The sequence below is a fragment of the Pollicipes pollicipes genome, unplaced genomic scaffold (genome assembly GCF_011947565.3).
Source record: "Pollicipes pollicipes isolate AB1234 unplaced genomic scaffold, Ppol_2.1 Scaffold_4002;HRSCAF=4701_pilon_pilon_pilon, whole genome shotgun sequence".
Taxonomy (NCBI): domain Eukaryota; kingdom Metazoa; phylum Arthropoda; class Thecostraca; order Pollicipedomorpha; family Pollicipedidae; genus Pollicipes; species Pollicipes pollicipes.
In genome coordinates, this window is record NW_023596420.1 from 11,124,645 (window position 1) to 11,147,935 (window position 23,291).

Genomic DNA, 23,291 nt, shown 5'->3' on the forward strand with positions numbered 1-23,291 from the left:
ACAACTTTTTACGAAGAGGGGGAGTGTTCTAGTGTCGGTATGTGCACAGCTACATACAAGGAACGTTTGTCTCTATGGGGGGGGGGGGGGGGGCATAGAGCCGTATGTTAAACATCCGGCTGCTTTTACGGATGTAGCTGCCGGTTTTAGCGACCAAGCCATCGGGCCGAATCACACACCCTACTCTAATGTTCTTTTTGTCTCTGAATTAGGGCACAGCGCCCCACCCATCCTCCAGCAAAATGTGCTGCTTTATTAAAGTAAATATCTTGTGGCATGCGAGTGGTGCGCAGAAAACACAGGCTTGATTTGGCCCCGTGCTGTATTTTTCAACTCAGCATTTTCCCACGGCGTCAAGAGTGGCAGTGACTAACGCTTATATGGCATTCAGTCTAAAAGCGAACTGCTTTTACTACATGCCTAAAAATGCACTGTAGAAAGACGATGTGTGCGAAAACGTTTGTGCAATAGATACTACGAAAGCTTGAAGCACTCTGTTTACTCGAAAAGATGTGCAAGGATAAGGCTATTATCCGGCGATTTCAACGAAACGCTACGCCACTGGCTTGCTTCCTTCCTTATGGCGTTTACCTCAGCAGCTCTTTTTGAGGCGCGCTTTGGGTTCGGAAATAAGATCATCACATGATACATGCGACGCACTGGTTCAGACTCGGACCAATGCGGTTCTCAGCCCTTTCCCGTTGGGCCAATCACAAACGTTCTTTTATTCGCACCAGTAGAGGAGCGCACGGTAGTTGTGATGACGAGGATCGTCGCGACTGTAAGGAAGGAGCGTAATACTGGTACAAGGCGTCGACAGCGCAGTTTGGACTCGAAAATAACTTAATTGACATCTTTACTCTGCTTTGACGGTGCTGCGGTGGCATCACTAACCGTTTGTATTAGGCGCAACTAGTCCTGAGATTTCACTATGGTATGCTTTTTAAATACGCCCCTAGGCTGTACACCCCCTTTGAATGAAATCATAAATACCTGAGATACTTCCTTAGGCAATTAGTCACTTGAGGTTAGAATTACGACTAATGCCATTGAACTCGGGTCAGTATAAAGGTCGGACCGAGGTCAAAATCAAACTGCTCTTTCACTAAACAACGTGCTTTAAGACGAAGCTTTTGAATCTCCTGTCGGATATCTTGAGCGCAGGAACGTCAACATATATCTCATCTGGACTTCTTGCCGGTCAGTCGAGGCCAATGACGCAAAATAATCAACACCAATCGTATTTTTTTTTCCGACCGGTGCGGAGCATCCGTGCCAAGTGATATGAACTGAATATGAAGCCAAGTGATATGAACTAAAATTTTGCTTGGAACAAGTGTCTAGGGTTGAGGCGGCTGCATTAGGAGGTCTGAAGGTACTTCGGATACCGATCTGCAGTTTGACCTCATTTGCTCCTGAGGTCAACAGGCATTTTGACGAAGCCTATCTCAAAATTTGACATGAGCAAGTTCAGACACAGACCTTCCTTGCCTGTAAACTCAGAGCTTGAGACTCTCTTGTTTTGTTTTATTTCAGGGGTCATATTAACCCCTCTCCTGCCGAGCACGTCACAATCAACCGGCCACCCGTCCTCGTGATAAAATGTATCTATTTATGTGTTTATTACACGTCATAAGCTCACTCCACTCAGAATGTGGCTATTATAGAGCCCGTATCATGGACATAAAACACTGTACGTCAGGGAGGCTCGCGCAAACACGTACACACGCAGGCACACATACACAGAACGCACTCCCTGACATTCGCTAAAGTCATTGGAAGTAGGCGTCGCTATCCGTCATTGATCCGCCGCTGCAGGATATAACTACGCAACTCGTGTTTGAATTGTGGAAGGCTCAGCTCGCGAATATTCTGCGGTAGTGCGTTGTAGGCGGTCACAGTGGAGTAAGCGAAACGCCGCCTTCCCGATTCGGATCTGATCACCGGCACATGTGACATATCATCCTGCCTCGTCGTGCGATGGTGAACATGGCGTCTATGGATAAGGTGATCAGATAGCGACTCCGGCTGGGATCTTTCCAAGATACGTTTCAGAAGTGTCAGTGTAAGATACAAGAACATGTCAGCAGACATCCACTCGAGATCTCGTAAAACATCGCTCACATGATCATATTTCCGACGCCCAGAGATGACTCGTGCTGTAAAGTTCAGCAGCTTCTGCAGTCGTCATGTTTGAGCAGCATCACATGTTCCGTACACACAGATGCAGTAACGGGTGAGTGAGATGACTAGACCCTGGACTAGAGTAATGAGTGTGGCCTGAGGCAGACTGTGCCGGCTGTGGCTGAGGCCGATAAGAACGCCAGTGCATCGCCGCACGACGTCATTGGTGTGCGCAGTGAACGTCATGTACTGGTCTATACAACACCCAGGTTTCGAACGGAAGGAGAGCTGGCTACAGTGGCGCCCATAAATTTGATGCGAATCGGTGGCAGGCTCCGAAGATTTTGACGCGTGCGGAGGACTATGAGCTGTGTTTTTTGTGCGTTAATTTTCATTCCGTTTTTGCCAAACCATTTGGACAGGTGTGAAAGATGATGCTCCATGGATGTGATCAGCGTACTAACGTCACCGGGCCTCCCACTCACTAAAACCTGCGTGTCGTCCGCGTAATGCACAATACATGCGTCATGAGCATGCAGCGGCATGTTATTAGCATAAATGCTGTACAGCAGCGGGCCGAGCGCTGAACCCTGGTAGGTTGCGATCGGGTTGTGCAATGGCGCGGACAGCGAGGAGGCGCCACCTGCGTTCTGGACGAGAACCTGCTGAAAGTGGTTTTGGAGGTAACTCGCAAACCAACGTACATCAACATTGTACAGCTGGAGCTTTCTAAGGAGTCCATCATGTGGGATAACATCAAAGCACTTGGATAGGTCCAGTAGGCAAAATAAGGTGATTTCCCTTTGATCCATGGCCCCAAAAACTTTGTCGGTTACCGTGAGAAGCGCCGTGTCAGTGAAGTGATATGATCTAAACCATGTTGACTAGACGAAAACAGATGAGAGGTAAAATATGCAAACAGCTACTCGTAAACTACACGTTCGGTAACCTTAGGGATAGTCCATACAATTGAGATAGGCCTGTTATTAGAAACATCAGAGGATTTTGGCGTCTTTTGGATAGGATGTTCTATTGTCAGCTTCCACAAGTCAGGAACTATATGGGCTATTAGGCTGGAATTGACAATATGGGCGATCACGGGACAAATGGTGTCAATACGCAGTTTGAAAAACCGGATACACAATCCGTCTGCACCGCACGATGTACCGTTACGCATGCGGACTATGACGCGTCGCAGTTGCTCCTGTGTGACGGGCGATACCTGGAACCGGCCGGTGCCCACGCGCGGCAGGCGCAACGCCAGCTCCGGCCCCGAGGAGTCCACCTGGCGGGCGGTCGCGGTACCAATGCTGGCGAAGTACCGGTTAATGGCGTCCGCGTCCGCATCAGGTGTGGACCTGGTTGGTTGCTTAGATAAGACGACAGGCTGCACACTGCGCCACACCGAGCCCGGCCCACCCTTCCGTACACGTATGTCAATCTCCTCCCGTGTGTCACGACGCAATGCCGACCTGACCTGCCGGTTCAGGTCCTTCTACGTCTCGCGGTCATAATCACGGAGTGTGGCACGCCGCCGGGTCATCAGGTCCTTAGTAGCTTTCGTGGCAGGTGATGCTGTGGGATTGCGCATTTTTAAACGTCTCGTCGGTGCTAAAGCACCAACGATAGGACGAGCCACTGCAAGGAAATAGTCCCACTGCCCTCCGGGATCAACACTGCCGTACACTGGGCCCCAGTCCACATTTTGGAGACGTCGATTCGCTTCCGTCAAGTCCAGCTTCCACCAGCATCTGGCCGTCAATGCGCACTGCGCACGTTGGTAGTCCGGTAGCGGCACTAGAGCACGTGACCAGTCATGGGAAAATAGTCACAGTGCAGCGTGCCGGCGCGCTCAACACCGCCGTTTGTACAAATACAATCGATGGTGGAGCCAGACGACCGGGACGTGGGCCCGCTGCTGCAGAGAGTATGCTGTGAGGAACTCTCTGAACCTGAACCTTCTCGTTGTTGCTGCAGGTGTTGATGTTGATGTCACCGGATGTGATGACGGATCCACTGTGACGGGTGATGATGTTCTGGAGTTGCTGCTACAGCTCACCGAGGTCCGCAGTGACTCGGGCCTGCGTCTGTGTCGGGAGCCGGTACAGTGAGCACACTATCACTTTTCGTGAGCAAGCGCGGATCTGGACCCACAGCGACTCCAGTTTGGAGCCTGCTGTGACCCGATCAGGTCCGTCCACCACAGTTGCCTCCAATGGCTTGGGCCATGTCTCAGTGTGATCACGCCATAGCCGTGCTGCGCGATGTCGTGTCGCAGTTACGGCAGCTTGGGTTTCGCCGGTTGTACATCGAGTTGGGTAATGTACAGCTGGCCAGCTCGTGCTTGAACCCTCCAGATCCGTCCGCCCCTGGACTCTCGCCGTCGGCCGCGCACCCCTCCCCGGGCGGGCCTTGGCTCGCCTCTGGTCGTGGCGGCCGGCCAGGCGGGGGCGCGGCCTCAGGCAGGGTCGCCGGCCGCGTGTGAGCCGGCCGCTCGGCGGCAGCACGGCGAAGTCAGGCAGGTCGGGCGGCCGCTACTCGCTCGGTCAGCTGATCGTGCTCCGGTGAGCCCGCACCGCCTGCGGCTGCGGTGGGTCGGGCACGTGACGGGGCCGGGGCCAGCACCAGCAGGCGAACGACTGCCAGCACTATCGGGCAGCGCAACAGTTCAGGATGCATGCTGACTGCAACGTCACGTCTTCACGCGAAGTCTGGATGACTGCCGAACATCGCGCACATGGACAGTAAGGGCCGCGGCACGCCTGCAGCTCGGGACGATGAGCTCACCGCCCCGCCGATCACTGCCGGCCAGCGCCGCCACGCACCCGTCGCCGATCGCGTCACCCGTGGAGATGGCTCAAGTGCCACTCTCACCCATGCACACTCGTTCAAATCACCTTGACGCACGCACAATCAGAAGCACTCGTTCGGATGAGGCCACAAGCACTCAGCTGGCTGGTCCGTGTGGTAGCACTAGACACTGGAGTCGGCGGACAGCGGAGCAGGAGCAGTCTCTCCGCGCGCGTCCGGCCTCTGGCGCCGCGCAGCGGAGACTTGTTTGACTTTGTAGACTGGATAATTGGTGCGCGTTTGAGGCGCGCGTAAATGACTATGAGATGCATATATGCCACATGTTGTAAGGCCTCTCAACATCGTATGGGTTAGCTCTCTCTCAGCATCATAAAGCAGTAACAGGTCAACCCAACAAACAAATTTCACTGAAATGCGCACGATTGCGAGTTACCAGCTGATAACATTTTCTGCCCCACATGGTGATGCACTTTTTCTTTGTAGTCTGAAGGTTTCATTTAGACCCAAATTTGTGAACTCCCTGGAAATTGTAAAAGAATGCAGCTCAACATTATAAAATGTAATGGCCACAGCATTCCAGATCAAACTCAAACTTTCCTGTGTTATTGTCTCAATGTGTAGGGCGCGTGTAGATGTACATATATATATATATATATATATATATATATATATATATATATATATATGCATATGCATATATGTGTACATGCATATGTATGCGTATATATATATATATAAACAACAGCAGTGTCATTATTTTTGGTGGCATGCATTTATCCGAGTTAAACTACTCATGACTAATTTCTAGGTCACAGGTGATATCTTTGGGAAAAAGTTAGTGATGTGGTAGTTAACAGGCATTGCCTTTCTATAAATACGTTGGCTGCAACGCGCAAAATGCTCGCAAAAGCGAGCATTACCACGAGTATTACCATAGCGAGCGAGTATTACCATATTACCACGAAGACACACCACTTGTCGTTGCTGAAGCCCCGTTTTGGTGGAGCTGAGCTCAACTGAAGTTATCCTGACCACAGTCGTGGTAAAGCGAAACGCGTAGTGGAGCCTTCCAGAACAAGCGTTCGTATATGGCTCGCCAAAGAGGGCCATTTGGCTGCTGACTTGACAGGGTCAGCCTGATCAGCATGTGCATCACATTCGTGGCAAGATGCTGTAGCCAGCCTCGATTCTTACGACAAATAATAAGCCTTTTTATTTGGTCTTTTACGCTGTTTAGTGTGTGAACTGAATCTTGGCCGAAAAATCTGCAAGACGCACTGATCTTAGGGGCATTGAAAAAGCAATGTGTCACCACTGATCTGCGACATCAGCACTGATATAGTACATAGTATGTTTCAGTCACCCGCTAAAAACTATTCTGATTAAAGCTATTATATTTTATGCTCATATGCAGCATTTTATGGCTCAACTTGCTCATACAGCGAAACGTCAACATTTCGACATGTGCCCACGCTACAAGCGTCAGCGACTACAGGCCAATACTAACCTTTGAGTTTCGACGAGCTGAGATAATCTCTTAACATGTGGTCTTGTCTGTTGACATTTATTTTCATTTTCGCAATTTTGTGACCAATTGATTCGCAAAAGTGTCAGTTTTTGTCACCGATTAATCCGGTAAATCGGAAGCCTTTTGTTGGCTAAATGGTCAAATGCAGTGTTGGTTAGTCGGCCAGCAAAAGGCCAACTGTGCAGTGTTGGCGAATGTATCCACTCCAACTCGCTTATGAATCTCGCAAGTTCTCTACAGACAGGAAGGTCGCGCAAGGCGCCTCACTGATTTTACCCTGTCGCCCTTAGAGTTTTCCGCTAACACGTAATACCCGGTGGTTCTTCGAAAATGCTGGATTGGAAAAAAGGAACACGGTAGCAAAATAAGACGTTTCTGTATCTGATTTCGGTGTTCCTTTCATGTCTCCCTTTGCTGGACAAAAAGTGGATTAGCAAACATACAAAACTAGTATGGTTGTGTTCAAAGAAAGCTGTGTATTCCGTCACTGATCAGTACGCTGTGAACAACAAATTTATAAGTGCCATTATTACGAGCAAAACCACAGACAAAACGAATCTTAACGTCAACTAACCAGAAGTTTGGTGTTTTAACTGGCCAGCTCATCCGTGTTCCGTCCAGCCCCGCATATCACGTTTTCGACGCGTATATGTCTTTCTAGTCACTAATTCAATGGACATGAAGTTTGTACCAAAAGGCGGCACAAACCTGAAAAATATGGAACAGAAATATGTAAATGCTGTAATGATTGAACGTGTTTTAAATGCAGGCAGTTTTGATCAGGCAGCTTATTTATAAAACGTTGAACAATGTCACGAAGACTTAAACTACCCATTGCAACGACATGGTTAACGTGAGCTATTAAATTGCAAAAGGCTATAAAACTGGTGGAACGCATGTCTACACATCGGGGACTAGGTGCCACAACAGAACACTCACACTGGCAGGGACAAGAATGATCCGTCATACCAGCAAAGGTGGATGTGATGTTCGCGGGGTGTATCTGTGTTCAAGCTATGGAATCATCCGTCTTCGAGCGGATGTCTTTTTCATAACTGATGTCAGATCTCAGTAAACGGGGCACGCAGAGACTTGAAGCCAGCTGCAAGGTGTCAGCGAATGCACATCTTACAACGCGTTAGGCAATCTCAGCGCTGTCCGAAGCACAGGTGCCCCGATAATGAGCGGGGAAACGGCCAATGCCATCTTTCCCGAAAGCGTCCTGCAATACAGCACGCTGTAGTCGAAGTCTCAAAAAGTGGGACATGGTTATTACCGATCCACAGCCCGGTCTGTTGTTAGCAACGCACAGCCAGCATATTTGCATTCGCCCAATACTTCCATCCGTGACCAAAAGTGCGAACAGTAATTGACCGACCTTGTCGACTAAAATGGTCAGATCTTGCAAGATACAAAGCTGGCCGATATTCCAGCAGAATATGCTACTATCTGGTAACTTTATATGCCAATGCAAACATGAATGAACGCAGCGATCGGTGCACCCTGTCGGACAGACTCGGATGGCAGGATATTACAATAATCTGATAAGATACATTCGTTTAGGTTCCAGGGGAAATGAGCTCCATTCGCCTTGACTCGCCGTAATGAATGTACATGGTGGTACAATCATATCTGCCATCACCTTGTTAGACTGACGCGCGTATGAAAAGGTTCACAGCTGTTTTAATGAAATATGCATAGGCATGGACGTCAAGAAAGATCAAGAATAAAGCATATCAGCACTGTACTCCAGGATTTTTTTTTAGAACGCAAATAAGGGGTAATGTAAGCAAGCAGCATAAATCAATTTGCGCAAAGGTCATTCCGTGGACAAAGCATTAATCTGCATCTCGATGGCAATGTTTTTTGGCCAAGGAATATTTGACAGACTCTTTCCTGCGCTGATCATGGCATGGGCAAACAATCGAAGCCAAGATCATCACTTGATGTGACATGGCTGCCAAAATATTGATCAATGTTTATCGCAGCTATTACCGATATGCTCACATCCGAACCAGCCAGTAAACACATGCAATGAATGGTGGCGCAGGTAAGCGTGTTAATATCGCCACCCACACAATGCACATTTCATTCATAAACGCGTATTTCATTCACCTTGATTCTGGACAAACAAGTGTTTGAACGCAAAATGCAACTCCCTTCATTTGTTTAACGATTCCTCAAAAAGACCATCTCGTCGCATTTCCGTATGCGCGAAACAACGCCGTGTCTCGTGCTCACCATCTACGACGTCGTAGGTCCCCTGAGAACAGTAGGAGCTGATGCAGCCCATGCCGACCCGGGCACCGGCAGCGTCCGCGCACATCCAGCGTCGCCTTCCACTACGGCAGCCGGCACTTCGACGTCGCGGAACAGTGCAGCGCCAGCGTTCTCACGGGGCCCCTGAGCACGTCGTCGGGCCGTGCGGCGCGGCCGGCTGGCCGACCGACACCGCCGCCTCCGAGACGATATTTTTAGCCAGCGCCTGGCCGGCGCGGGCTGGCTGCACTCTGACGTCACAGCTCGCCGGGGAGTGGCCTGAGGACGGGAGGGGGAGGAAATCAGGGGGGGGGGGGGGGGGGGCACGGCGTATGGAGATGGTGATACGGCACCGAGAACCCAGAAATAGTCGATCGGTACCCGTACAGCCAGCTTTTTATAAAATATTATGGTTGTATCATGTGACATGTCATAACATATTTAGTTCTTCCCGCTCCCTCGTAGCTGCATGCCATGTTTCATTATGTACATACCTTTATGCACATATCATATTCATATATCATTACGCACATAAACACTGTGGTCAGATACTTTTCCAACTAGGATTATTTGTAGAAAAAAGAAACAGACTGCATTGACCACCTCAATCTCTCCCCAACTGGGCACATTGGAAAACATGCGTGCGTGTGGGAAGCTGGCTGTCTGCAAAATGATGCGAACACTTAGCAATAAAACAGTTTTCATAACTTGATAGCAGCATTGTCCTCAAGGCCATGCACGAGTATACACGATGAGGTTTTCTTCTCTGAGCGATCCCAGAGAACACACTGCAATAAACTGGGTGACAATTAGTCCGCTTAACATGGCCGTCTGCCGAGAGCAATCGAGACAACACTGACGCTCTCACTCCTGGATGCAATGGATGACGTGGCTTACCTCCAAACACACCTGCCAGTCAGCGCCAGTTCACAGGCGTCGCATACGCCGCCAGCGCCGCAGCACGGTATCAGGCCAGGTTATCTTATCTGAGAACACGGTCGCGGTCCACCACGTGCGCCGTAGCGAAGGGCGATAAGAGCCAGAAACACGTGGAACTTTGAAGCGCGGCGGATCGTTGAACGGGTGAAGTGCAGTGAACAGGCGATATCAGCGGTCGGAATGGTCGAGAGATTGACATTTTCGGCCCCCGCGTGGGGCCAGGGCTCGAATCCAGGTTGCGCCACTGCCCCTAAGCGCCAAGATAGCCTCTGCAAGCGCTAACGCTCCACAAAAGACAGCACAGCGACGTGCGTCCCGTTCCCTTAATCAGACACAAACAGAGACACAAACCTGCACATTCAGAACCAGCTAAATCAGGCACAGAAACAAAACTTGACACCAGAGAGGGCGTAACAGTAGATGATAAAATTACGTGTGGGGTAACATGAATTATGGTCCTCCATTCCTCCAAGAAAACACCTTTGTTTGCGGTTTTCGAACCGCACACATACGCCAGGCAAAATCAGGTTGGCCTTGGGTACACCAGATAAGTACCTTAGTTGCATTTGAAATGCTTGCCCAAATGAGGCGATTTTATTTGCGCAAGTTTATGAGCTAATACATGCTTTTCTTAAAATTATATGACCTCAGTTATCCTGCGTACGTACTACTGTTGGCATCGTGACTGGCGCGAGACCACGATGACGGGTCGACTAAAGACATCCAGCGATTTGGTATGGGTTTGCCTGAGATGAAGAAGTGGGTATTTTCACCGTGTAATGCAGAACAGGCTGCAAACAGGCCGCTACCAGATGACTGAAATGAGCAAAACAGTCTTTATTGTGAGATGCAGTAAAGCATGACCAAGCATGACAAAGCATGACAATGTGTAGTGACACATCAAGTCAATACAAAAACGCGCTTAGAGTGCTTCTCATGTGAGGAGTCCGCATAACTGCATAACACAGCATAATTGGGCTGGGCAGGCTGCCCGGTTCGGCCAGGGCCGCCGAACCGGTGAGCCGGTTCAGCGGTCCGTTTGCTTGAACCGCCGGCTGGGGTCACCTTGGCCGGCGCGCCGCGCCAGGGCGCAGCCAGCGTGGCGTGCGGCGATTGGTCCGGGACCACGTGACCCGTGTCGTGGTCGGGTCGCCGGGCCGCGGGGAGCGGGACTGTTGGAGCGGAGCAGGGGGAGTGCGGGCGTTCCCGAGATGTCGGCGTACAGCGGAGCGGAGGCTTCTTGCGGAAAACGTCCCAAGCACTCTCTTCAGAAAATCTCGGTCAAGCTTACATAAACAACGGCAATGTGTTTTGAGAACAACACAGTAAGTACAAATGTTGATAATTTGATTTTGTTCAAATATAATCCAGACATTGCCGAGCTATAGCGCCAGCAATTTTCGGACAGTGGGTGGGTCGGTCAATTCGGCCTTTAATCTCTGGAAGAGCCGGGTGGGAAAGAGAACACCATTTCCGAAAATGAAACTTGAGAGACAGTGCCCACCTCGGCATCACCGTGTGAAAATGTTCACTCGCTAGCGGTTTCCCTTGAACAACCTCCATGCTGTTCCTCTCCATTCCTCTACCGCGAATAAAGAGTGAAGCTGACAGACGCGCGTGGACGGGATGACACGCGCTTCGGCATCTGAGGGAAAATATTCCAACGATGCTCTGAGCGTATGCGCATGGTTTACAGATGATACTGGCAGCAGAGGACAAACATTAAATCCGGTGTTGGAGCTACTTAACGTGTCAACGCGTGGCTGAAACTTGTGTTGATTTACATCTGCCCATTTGGAAAAGCACAGTTGTGCTATGTGGCAGCTCCTGTGCCCTACGTGACAGCTCAGACAGGTCCTTCGCAATAACAAAAGGGTAATGAAGCATTCCAATGCCTATGCGTTCCAAAATAGATGGCAGCACACATATGACAAGAAAAGACGCAGATGACAGCAGCAGAGCAGCAGACACAAAATCAATGTGCTAGATAATTGCTTGTGATCTGGCGCTACAACTGCAAGCATATTGATTTCAAATACTCGGATTATTTTTCTGGTCCAATCCGAAATCCATGCTCCCATAGCTTCCATGGAAGCGTACGATGGTGAGTGCAATACAAATATAGCAACAGGGGCAGTGCAGGCAACCTACACAGATGTCAGCACTATAGGAAGTTTGGTTACAGGTAGCGCTCGTGACTTCATGTCTTCGTGAATTACGTTTACACTACCTGCTAACAAAAGCTGGACAAAAGAAAGGGTCAACAAGATAAGACAGAAGTAATATCCTTATTCCTTGGAAAAATCAGGAGAATGGAGGTACGGTCGGATCGATTTTTCGACATGTCTTAATCGAAACAATAGGAGAGGTGATTTCAAAATCGCCTGCTGATGATCCTACTCGACTTTTTTGCTTTTTGTTTTGAAACAGCAAACCACAGTTTTTACGGGACACCAACATTCAGGGAATGAAAGAAAAAGCAATTGCCAGCCATTACCATGATACAGTGCCTATCTAAGAATTAGAATACGCGAACATGCGTGTACATGCAAATGAATTCAAGCAACTAGGCATCACGCATGACACTTCATTCAAACATGCGAGCTTAAAGTAAACAGCCATCACACATCGATCATCAGTTATACATGCAAGTGCTTTCGATTGAACAGGCATCACACGGCATGCGTCAGGCGTCACTTACCCGTGTAAACGATTTTAAGCTAGCACACATCACACATAAAGGCACATGTCACTTTCGCGTAACCGGCCATGATGAGCCCTGTATGTTGAGGCTTGATCGCCGACTTTCTATAAAAATATATTCACTTATTTTCCAGTCTGGGTGGTCCTGTGCTCTGTAGATGACTTTGAGCCCTAAAAGATGCTGAGGGTCCTACCTCCCTCGATTTCAGCCTGGGCGTGTTTTGCCAAAAAATGGCCACCGAAAGATAAGAATCCGTCTTCCGATAGGGCGCGTTCTCGCCTCCCACCACCCAGCCCGCCACTCGCTCCAGACTTTTTTACTTCTTCCAACATTCTATCTAAAAGTCGCGGAGAATATCCATTACCCAAAAGCAAAGCCCATATTCTGTTTATGCACCTTCCTTTTCATTACTTGATGAGTTCCTGTGGGACTCATCAGCCCTATGGGACATGATACGAATTTTTTTGTGCTTAGTAGAAGTTGAATATGCAGATTCGCAGTGCAGAATCATAACAGAGTTGGTGAGCTTGATAAAGAGATCCGCTTCTAAAGTTGCGCGGCTGTTCCTCCTTTCCACCGCGACTAGCGTGTCCAAAAAGGGGACCCCCTTTCCGCCCCCTGTATGCTCCATCGTAAGAGCTACATTTGGATGCTGTCTGTTCATGAACTGTAAAAACCGTTCGAGGGCACGCTGTCCGTGCGTCCGTGTCCCTGCATAACCATCGATGTATCTAGCCAAGAAAATTGGTTTTTATGGGCTGGCGGCCAGGGCCTTCGTTTCAAATTGGTCTAAGAGTGTCATCGCCGGAGGAGGAACGCATGGGCTCCCCCATTGATATTTCCAATTTTTGTCGGTAGAAGTCATCTCCGAACGAGAAAACATTATTCTGGAGACAGTGTTCTAAAAGACCGCAGATCTTTTGATCTTTTGATGGACCGAAAGCACCAATTTTGTTGAAATGTTTGTCTACCTTAGCTTTCACGGTAGTGATAGCCTCATTGACTGGCATTTTGTCACATAAATTAACATGTACCCTGAAGAAAATGCTGCCCTCTGATAACCCTTTATCCTGCGAATCATTACAAGCCTTGTCTAAAAAGTTGTTGGTGTCCTACAGAAAAAAACTGAATGTTTTTTTAAAGAAAACACTTAACCGAGTCTTGAGGTTTGTTCCCACTCATCAGTGGGTGACCAAAAATCTTCTTAAAAAGCCGTCTAATCTATCTAATGGTAGGACAGCCACTCATGGCTTAGCGTGAGTGGAACTGCCGGCTTTGCGGGACGGATAGACCGTTGGTGCGACGAAGCCCTCCAGGTGGACTGCTGTAAGAAAGCAGGACTATCCTCACGTGCTTTCTTTTTATCATCAGGAACTTAGGTACATCGCAAAGTGCATAGATAATCTGATCAAGCTGGTTGATATTGAGCCTGCGCTGTTGAGAATTAAGCCTCATTCTTACGCAGTCTCCTGCACTGTGGACGTGTAGCTCACGCTGCCGATGGGCTGAGCGCACATTCGCTGTCCTAGGTGGCAGTACGTCCAATCCACTAGAGGGCCGCTCCCGATCGCGGTGGCTGACAACAGAGCTCCGACGTCAAAGGGCAGCCGCGGTACAAAAACGAGCAGCTGCCCATGGCTTGCAGAAAAACTGTTTGTTCAAGCCGAAACGAGTTGGCTTGACAAAGCCCGCATGTTTAACTTAGAGAAGAGTGGCCATCAGGTGCTTGTTTACACAATGAAGGAAAAACACCTTCAAAACAAGCGAGCTGGCTGGAGCGCTATGGACTAGTGAGAGTCTTTTGAAGGTTATGAAGTAACGGAGGAGGAAGGAAGGGATGGCAGTGTTACAGCCAGCCTGGCTTGTCGCACTCGTCATACGTGCATTCGCGGTGCGCACTCTCTGAGGCATTTGACCTGCGTGCCCTGAGCGCCGCCGTGTGGTGAATGGCTGCCGTGCCCCGTCGATGGCTGCCAACAACAGAGTCACGATTCTTGGAGGAGAACGAGCAAGCAGGATGTGGGTGCTGGGGGAGTAAGAGACAACACAACACTATCGAGCCCCGATGAGACGAGACGCGAGGGAGAGACGCCCCGGGCAATGTAGTTGCATGCTGTCAGTGTATGTCCTCGGCTTTAGGAGTGCGGCGCAGTCGACAGGGGAGGGGTTCTCATAGCTTCTTGATCCAGCTCTGCTTCACTGTGGATGCGTCTTGGCTGACATCTGTTTGGTGGCATGAACAATGGAAGCGATGTTTTCAGTCTGTTAACGTAAGCAAACGCCCTCCGAAGCCATTGTTAAGATCATTTGACAGGAATAGGTAAAGCTCTCTGACAGGATGGTTGGTGTACTCAATGTTCCCGCCGACGAGGGAGTAGGACCTCCGTAGACTGGGCAAACCCATAGGTTCCCGTGTTGATGAGTAACGGCTGGATTGGGTTGGGCATGAATCTTTGGAAAATGTATGCATGCACGCGAGTTTGAATAGACATTTAAGACATGGCTGGTGGATACTTCAAGAAATGATACACTTTGCTGCCGCTGGTGTTTCTTTTAGTAGACATTGTATTCATTTACAATATATGTGAACCATTTTGTGCACATCTGTGCATCAACACCATTCAGTACGTAAGTTTGGATGTAAGTTGTGGAACTCTGCAGCTCGTGCTACTGTCGTGGTGTAGTTGCTACGTATGTACACCATCCAAAAATACAACCAGAGCCTTGGTAAACGGGAGGGGCACAGGGATGATAAAGGCCCTCCCCCAAAACAAAATCGCTGGGTACGGCCCATTTGTTAATGGGGACATGTCGTTCTTAGACCACGCACGCACGCACGCACGCACGCGCGCGCGCACGCGCGCACACACACACACACACACACACACACACACACACACACACACACACACACACACACACACACACACACACACACCACACACACACACACACACACACACACACACACACACACACACACACACACACACACACACACACACACACACACACACACACACACACACACACACACACACACACACACACACACACACACACACACACACACACACACACACACACACACACACACTTTATATATATATATATATATATATATATATATATATATATATATATATAGACCTTACACATTTTTACCTTCTATAATTGAAATGGGAGCCGGGCGCTGCCGCAAAATCAGTTCTACCTGGAGTTTCTTAAGTCAATGAACTGAAAAAGTCATGCGTGACTGCATGAAATAAATCGATGGCGCTTTTCCTCCTGCAACAGTTCAGTGGATTCTTTCTGATATGATGAGGACGCAAAAACGTTGTCAGAGTTTTTATCTGGGTTGTGCAAGGATACCAAGAACCCCGCAAAAGTATCTTAACGATCAAAAGGCTTCCAAAATGTGGATTACTCGGTCAAGCCATGTTTAACTGGATATGTTCAACATTCAGCCAGAATCGTGGTTAGTGATGCAAATTGTGTAACGTAATTTTGAGCAAGCGCGCTCGCATATCTCAGCAATAAAAACTTCGACGCCAGGCGTTGCATTCACCGGCGACCGCGGGCCGTCATCCCTGCGACCAGCGCTAGGCCGTAGCCAGCAGGTGGACGAAAATGATGATGCGTTTGAATGAAGCACCTTTGAGCGTTTAAGTACACAAAATTGCACATGTGGTCATACTCGGGGCGCATATTTCACGTATGTGATTTTTAGATTGACGTTACTAACAGATTGGCTTGTACAGCACCGCGAAGTAGTCCTGGGAATCTGGTGGTGGAACTGGAAGAGTAGGCTAAAATATCTATTTTTGTGTTTCTGTAACTGTTAAGCTGTCCAGAGAACAACCATAAAGTTCGAAAAAAGTTATTCGCCCGTTGTGATCTTTGAACCGGACGACTTGATTTTGAAAGAAATTCGGAAACATCATTTTGCGATGGTCGTTGTTGCGCGACCCCCTTTGCCGATCCAAAAAGCCATTTAGAGGGACATTTCATATCACATTGCTCTTTGACTTTGGTTGGGGAATGGGTCCTTGGACCCATGCCGCCATCGAGCCGACCGTGCGTTGCTGGTGGTGTCTGACCAAAATATAGGCCCGTACCGACTCAGTGGGCCCCTGATCAGCACGCGGGGCCCTCTGGCTGGCATTAGAGTGCCTGGCCCTGCGGGCCTGGGTCCCTGAATGCGACCTCCGGCCTGTCTTTCAGGCCCTTCTAGCCCTCGCCCTCCAATCGGTCCCTTAATCGCATGCTCCGAGGGGACCGAAGGGCACCTCGGAACCTAAGGGGGAAGGGAGCACGTGCCCGCTGTGCCCCCTGCCTGCGCTACTGACACCACCTGCCTTTTTCAACTTTCCTGTCAGCTTTACTCGAATGGCACACAGCTGTCTGAATCACCTGTTTGCTGTTTGCACACAGCTGTTTGAGGCCGTCCTGCATTGTCCGTCGCTCAGCCACATAATTGAGCGTCAAGTTGGCATTTCCCGTCAGGGTGCAGGACTGGAGAAGTTTTCAATCTAGGTGACACAGAAGGTTGTGTTTCCTTCTTGCCATCACGAGGGGTTTCTCAGACACGTGGGGTATGACTGCTGTAGATGTCTCTGGCGGTATCGCGGGGTGCGGCGGATCCGACATTCCCTTTCTTCGCGGACCGAAACTAGAAGATTCATCGAGAATCATGGCCTGGTCACAACACCTTCGCATCAACGGCGTCGTACCATAGCAGCCAGCCAGCGGCGGCGGTGGCGGCGGCGGCGGCGGCGGTGGCGGTGACGGTCGGCCCCCAGCCAGTCCGGCTGATTCGGCCGACTGTCGCGCCCGCTCCCCGCTGGACCGCTGGATCTGCCGAACAAAAAGCGGCTCCGGCGGCACCCTGGCTGGCAGCGGCGCGGGCAGGGGGCCGCCGAGCCCCTATTAGGCGGCAGGCTCAACATGCGCCGGCGCCTGCACGGTAACCGACACCGGCCGCGCCCGGTCCGCCATCTATCGGCCTGGCGTGCGCTCCAGAAAAGGCGCCTGAGTCAGCTCGGCGCTCGAGGGCGGCGCCGGCTCTGGAGGCGGCGCGCGGCTGACTCACTGCGCCGCGCCGTCGCGATCGCCGCGGCGTCTCCGGCCCGCTCGAGCCGCGGCGCCGGGCCCGTGGGACCGTTTGTCATGCCTCTGCGAACGGGAGTTACACGGCCGGCGCGGGACGCTGCCAGCAGCGGTCATTTGTCTCCGAGAGCGAGACGCGCAGTGGTGCGGCTAGAGGCGCCGGGAGCTGCAGGTGCGAAGTCAGACCGCCGACTGGTCCGCACTAATCCTGGCGATGACGCCATTAAAGAGTTTCCATGGTCGAAAAATTATGATCATGCACTAGAATGCAACTTAAGTGCTCGATCTCACCACTGCTGTATTACGCCACATTTTCCCTGTTGGTGCTATACAATAAGCCGATAAATAGAAGGGTGGTAAAATACATTGGATCCGCGTCTTCTATCCCGGCACTAAAAACTATAGTAACGTTGGTAATAAACAATAACAAAGTAGCGCAACATGCGCCCACTTCTGTTCATTTACCACCCATCCTATGCGCCAGCACCGTCTCTCCTCACCGGAGGTATGCTGGTGACGTCAGGCATGCGTCAGCCTCTCATCGCCTAGGAGAACGGCCAGGAGGCCGCTCCGGACGTGGAACACCGCAAGAGGCTTCCAGCCACGTGGGTGAGGCCTCGCCCCAAGCCTCGCACAGTCTCAGTTTGTGTTCCCTGTGAGGGACAGATGATAGATAAGTCTCGGTGTTGGTGTTTATCGAGGATAGCCGCTGCATTGGCCCCTTTTTATCCCCCGTTTGAAGGGGTTACTGACGGCCGAAACAGCTTAAACTTACGCCCCTGCTCACTAAAGCTAATTTTGGAGGCAACAATATCACTATGCCGTGGTGTCTAAAAAACCGCAGCTTTGAGCGAAGAGTATGGGTAGGTTGAACGTTTCATGCCATCCTTTCCTTGAGCGGCATATGCATTATGTAGCACGACCAGCATGCATTACAGGTGCGCTTGTAACATGCGCTGCTGTGTCGTGGCGTTGTGCCCGATCATCCTGCTGGTGTCAGGCTCCTGGGTCTCCCCGGGCTAGAAAACACAACCATTAAGTGTTTTCTACAACGTGACAAAGCCATAGCAGACCGCGCCGTCAAATTATGCATGGTGAGCCCCATCATAGTCCAGCGCTTCGAACGTTTGAAAGTTAACGCTGCAAATTTATATCAGTGCCGACAAATGTTGCCATGCTGTCCATTGTCAACGCTACCTGTCTCGACAAAATTTACATATTGCCGTTGTCGCAACGTCGATAAACGGTAGACCATATTATCGGTGTGGTGTCCGAGCTCTGAGTTAACTCATGGTATTCATCCTTCCCGTCCAAGCATGCTCTCATTTTCGGGAAGACCGCACGTCCTAAACTCGAGAGTCGAACACATACACGTCATCCCAAAGCAGAATAAACTATCTGTCTATTTAAGGATTACAGTTCATTGCCCACCAGGTGACACATGGTGGATAAGGTAGTTATTAGAGCAGATAAGCTAGGCTCAGCCTAAACATAAATAACCACAGAAAACAAAGCTGAGTTGTACGCACCAAACATTCCTTTTAACGACACCTTTGCCCCTCTGGCAAAATTCGTGAGATTCCTGCGAGATGCGTCGTCATGTCTAGAACCCCTGGCGCGACTCCATCGGTCACCAGGGGCACGCCGGACGCCGTGCTGGACAACGCGCTTCCGAGAGGCCGGACCCAGCTCTAAATTTGGCCGCACCGGCCGGCCAAAGTACCCAAAAAGCTCGCCTCTGACCGACTGGGACGGCCGTCACTATACTTAGACGGAGGTGACACACGCCGCGGCCTTGGGGTTTGTTTTTCGGTACCCGGGTGGCGGTGAGCTGGCAGTGCTGACTGGCCAGCGCCAGCGCCAGCGCCGTGGAGCCATGCTCCGCCGGCTCCGGCTGGTTTTAGCGCCGGTCGGCTGGCGCGAGCGGCAGCCGCTGAGGCGGGGACGTCACGGCAAGCGCTGCGCCAGCTGGCGTCTGCCGCAAGTGACGCCAGCTCATGCCCGCCGGCGTTTTTTTTTTTTTACTCGGGTAAGGGACGATTGAGCACGCTTTACGTGCACGCATCCGTCGCCTGGTGGATTGCCTTCGAATCAGCGGAAGGTGGTGTGGAGTCCAATGACAATGTACCACTGTGTCAGGACAGCCGGGCCACTGGGTGTCACCGAGTGAGGACAGCCAGACTGCAGGATCGATTTGAAGGCAGTCCAAGTCCGCGAATAGTGGCTGCGGTAACTGATTCGCTTAGCGTTAGTCTGCGGCAGGACGATCCCTACTGAGCTGCTGCTGCCTCTTGGGAAGGAGCCGAACGGGGAGAACCTATCGTGGTCAGATGTGCATTAAAGATCTCACACCAAGGCTAGTACGCGAATTACCTAACTGTGCAACCGAGGTGACACTTTGCACCACACGGTAGCTTCTCAGTGATGGTCTCGGGTAAGTCACATCGCACGCTCTATTGTCAATATTCTAATATGAAATCATAGACAATAACAATGCACCAATGGAATGTTTTCATCTATTAACTTCCATTAAGCTAGTAGTTGACACCAAATATGAAAGGCAAAGTAAATCAAACGCAAAGGTAAGGCAAAGTAAGTAAATAGTGAAGGCAAAGTAAGTAAATAGTGAAGGCAAAGTAAGTAAAGAGTGAAGGCAAAGTTTTTAGTTACATTATACAGCTCACCACGCAGGGCTCTGCAAATGCAAGGTGAACATAGGTCTAGCATTTACAATCGCTTTAAATCGCACGCATCTCATTGACCCTCGCAAGTTTACACTTTCTCTGGTTTAAGTCAAAATGTTGACAATCCGCCCAGCGCAGACTGCACCTCAAATGGGTTCATCGGAGGTCATGGCAAGCACGATTGTAGAGCATTATCATATGATAAATTATGTTCCCTTATGCGCTGGCATCGGCTTGACAGGCGGTCCCAGTGCACCGTTCGTGTCAAAGACGTTCATGCAGCGGTCCGCGCCGCCGTCTGCGTCGTCAACCGCTCAGCTGTTTCCGGCGTTCGGCGGCAACGCCGGCCGAGTCAGGCAGCGTCCCTTCGGCTCGCAGGGCGCCAGAGCAGCAGGCCGGTGACCCGACCTCTCTCGGGTCACCGCAGCGGCGCCGCCGGTGCTGCGAGCGCAGCGTCCGGCCGCTTCTCCCGTCCAGAGTATTTCGGTTAGGAGCTCTGGCCTCGGCTGCATGAGGCCGCTCCAAAACCAACACGGCGCCGGGATGTCGGACGGAGCCGGTCCCGGCTGCAGGCCTCGACGCATCAGCTCCTGGCAGTGCCGGTCCGGACGGGGGACGTCGACTGGGACGGGGGCCTGCACGGCAGCCAACCTCGGATGCCCTGCGGTGCTCCTGCAGCGGAAGACGATGCACGACTGGCGGTGTTGAGGTGATGTGGGCATCAGGCCCAGGGAAGCGATCTCGGTGTGAAACGCGTCAATGAAATCAAGAGTTGCTCAAAGTCGCTGGACATTATGCTTGCGGCTAAGAGCTGTTGGCTTAAACCTTGGCATAAGACACACTGGGTGTCTTATATGTAAACGGTGTAGTAAATAGTGGAAGTGAAGCCGACCAAGTTGCCGGTAGCACTGAAAGAAAACAAACGGCAGGAATTCGGCTGTCAGCGTTTCTATACATCTAATATCCACTGACTTCCCATGTCCACGGACTTCCCATGTCCACTGACTTCCCATGTCCACTGAATTCCTATGTCTGCCGTCTTTCCATGTCCACTGACTTCCCATGTCCACCGACTTCCTGTGTCCACTGACTGACTTAAATGTGTTTGAACTTTGACAAATTACATCATCGAACATAACTCCCAGGCATGAAAAACAGGCCGTAAGTACTGGTTGACTGGTAAGTGAACGCGCGGCCTCACGTTGGGCTGTCTGATACATCAGACAGCCTTACAGTAGCTATGGCTTCACTGCACAAATCTAGCACGGCCACACTGAAGACGGCCCGGACAAAGACGGGCGTGGAGCGGCGGTCGCCCGCTGGGGCCCCCATTTTGCCCGGCCCGGCGCCGCGTCTTCTGGTGATTCTGGACGCGCACCTGTTGCGCTTGGCCCCGGCACGTGGGTAGTTTGTTTACTGCGTCGGTCGCGTGCGCCGACGCAGTCTGAGGGTGTCTTTCAGAGGCCAGCTCCCGCGAGCCGTCCAGGCATGGCTGACCCGATTCTTCCCTCCCCCTCCCCCTCTCCCCTCCCCCTCGGAACCATGTCTCAGCATGGCTGACCCGATTCTTCCCTCCCCCTCCCTTCTTTCCCCTCCCCCTCAGAACCATGTCTCAGCATGGGTGACCCGATTCTTCCCTCCCCTCCCTTCTCTCCCCTCCCCCTCCCTTTTCTCTCCTCCCCCTCAGAACCATGTCTCAGCCTTGGCGGCAACTGGGTGCCTTAGGGAGGTTTGAGCGCGGGACAGGGTGAACTGTCTAATACATTTTTAGACGGCTAGTTCGGACATCTTCCAGTATCACCTCTGACGAGTGGGGATGAATTTCGCTCGACGGTTTCATCGTGTTTGGATGAGTGTAAGCCGACAGGAGAGGGACAACGCTAAGTTCGCGCAAGAAAATCTGAGTAGATGATCTAAACTTAGTCAACTTTAGCATGATCTCGATTAAACGGTCCATTCGTTTTACGTTTTTGATGGGGGTCGAACATTCGGGCTTGCTTTTATGTTTGAATGTTTGGAATATATCCAGATGCCTACAGCTGAATGTCCCAATAAAATATTTAGCGATCGCATTGTAAAACTGTAAGCATACAATGCGAAGAGAAAGAACGCTGCCAGAGATCTTAAAGATAAATATTATTTTGGCCACATACGTACATAAAGGAACGCACTGTGCCCAGTGGAGCACTTTTTGGAGCGCGTTGTAGAAAGTTACGACATTGCTGCTTGCCTTTGATGGTATCTTCGACCTCTCTGCGCTCCATCTTTAGGATGCAATGTTCGGTAAATGCTGTCGGTGATAAAGACATGGAACACGCTCGGCGAGCTGTCGCGTCCTGAAACTTAATATGATCTATGGTATGTGTGTAAATATGTAGTATGGTAAATATGTAATATGGTATACTAGTGGTGTAGATACCAGCACTGTGGTGCAATGGAAACTATCCTTTTGTTCATAAGACTCAAATTTGGTGTTAAGTATCGCAACCCTATGAAATACACCACAGTGAGGCCGAAGTTTGATGTTCATTAAGTACAGCATTTATGCTCTGAAAAATATGCGCGCACTTTTTGTGACGCGTATTTGAATACTATGCATATAATGAATATAATATATACTACATATATATAATAATATAACATTATGACATTAATTTTGATACATAAGGGTTCGTATATTGGATATTCGCTATTCAATAAACTGTATACACTCGAATGCGGATTTTCGTACGCAGATAATCCCAATTTGAACCTGTAATTGAGGTGCGGTCAACCACCATCCACGGTGAGAAAATCAGAAACGACTTTTTACGGTACGCAAATACACAAAACAGATGCATTCATACGCATATACATGCACGCACAACAACTTGTCTTAGCGCAATTTTGAGCGGCGCATAATTGCCTCGATGCCACACACTTATACTTTATTATATAGGAGCGCAGCTGGGTGATGTGAGTGAAGTCCGTCGTCCTGTACGTCAGCCAACCGTTCCTTTGGCTACTGAAATCAATTGCTTGGACTAGCCCCCGCACCTGGCAACATCCCACTGAAACGGTCCCACAACGTCCAAAACATATTTTTGAACTCAATACTCAAATCGGACACATTGTTTGCATTATTCCGCGTCGG

At 50.3% G+C, this 23,291-nt stretch overlaps 1 protein-coding gene across 1 annotated transcript in view; it reads left to right on the forward strand.

The window, feature by feature from the left end:
* Window positions 1-10,847: 10,847 nt before the first annotated feature.
* Window positions 10,848-23,291, forward strand: part of LOC119093188 (muscle LIM protein Mlp84B) — a 48,556-nt gene continuing 36,112 nt past the window's right edge. The window contains exon 1 of the mRNA XM_037216102.1: window positions 10,848-10,986. Within this exon, the coding sequence (XP_037071997.1) occupies window positions 10,966-10,986 (21 nt within the window). The 5' untranslated portion in view covers window positions 10,848-10,965. The remainder of the gene's footprint in view (window positions 10,987-23,291) is intronic.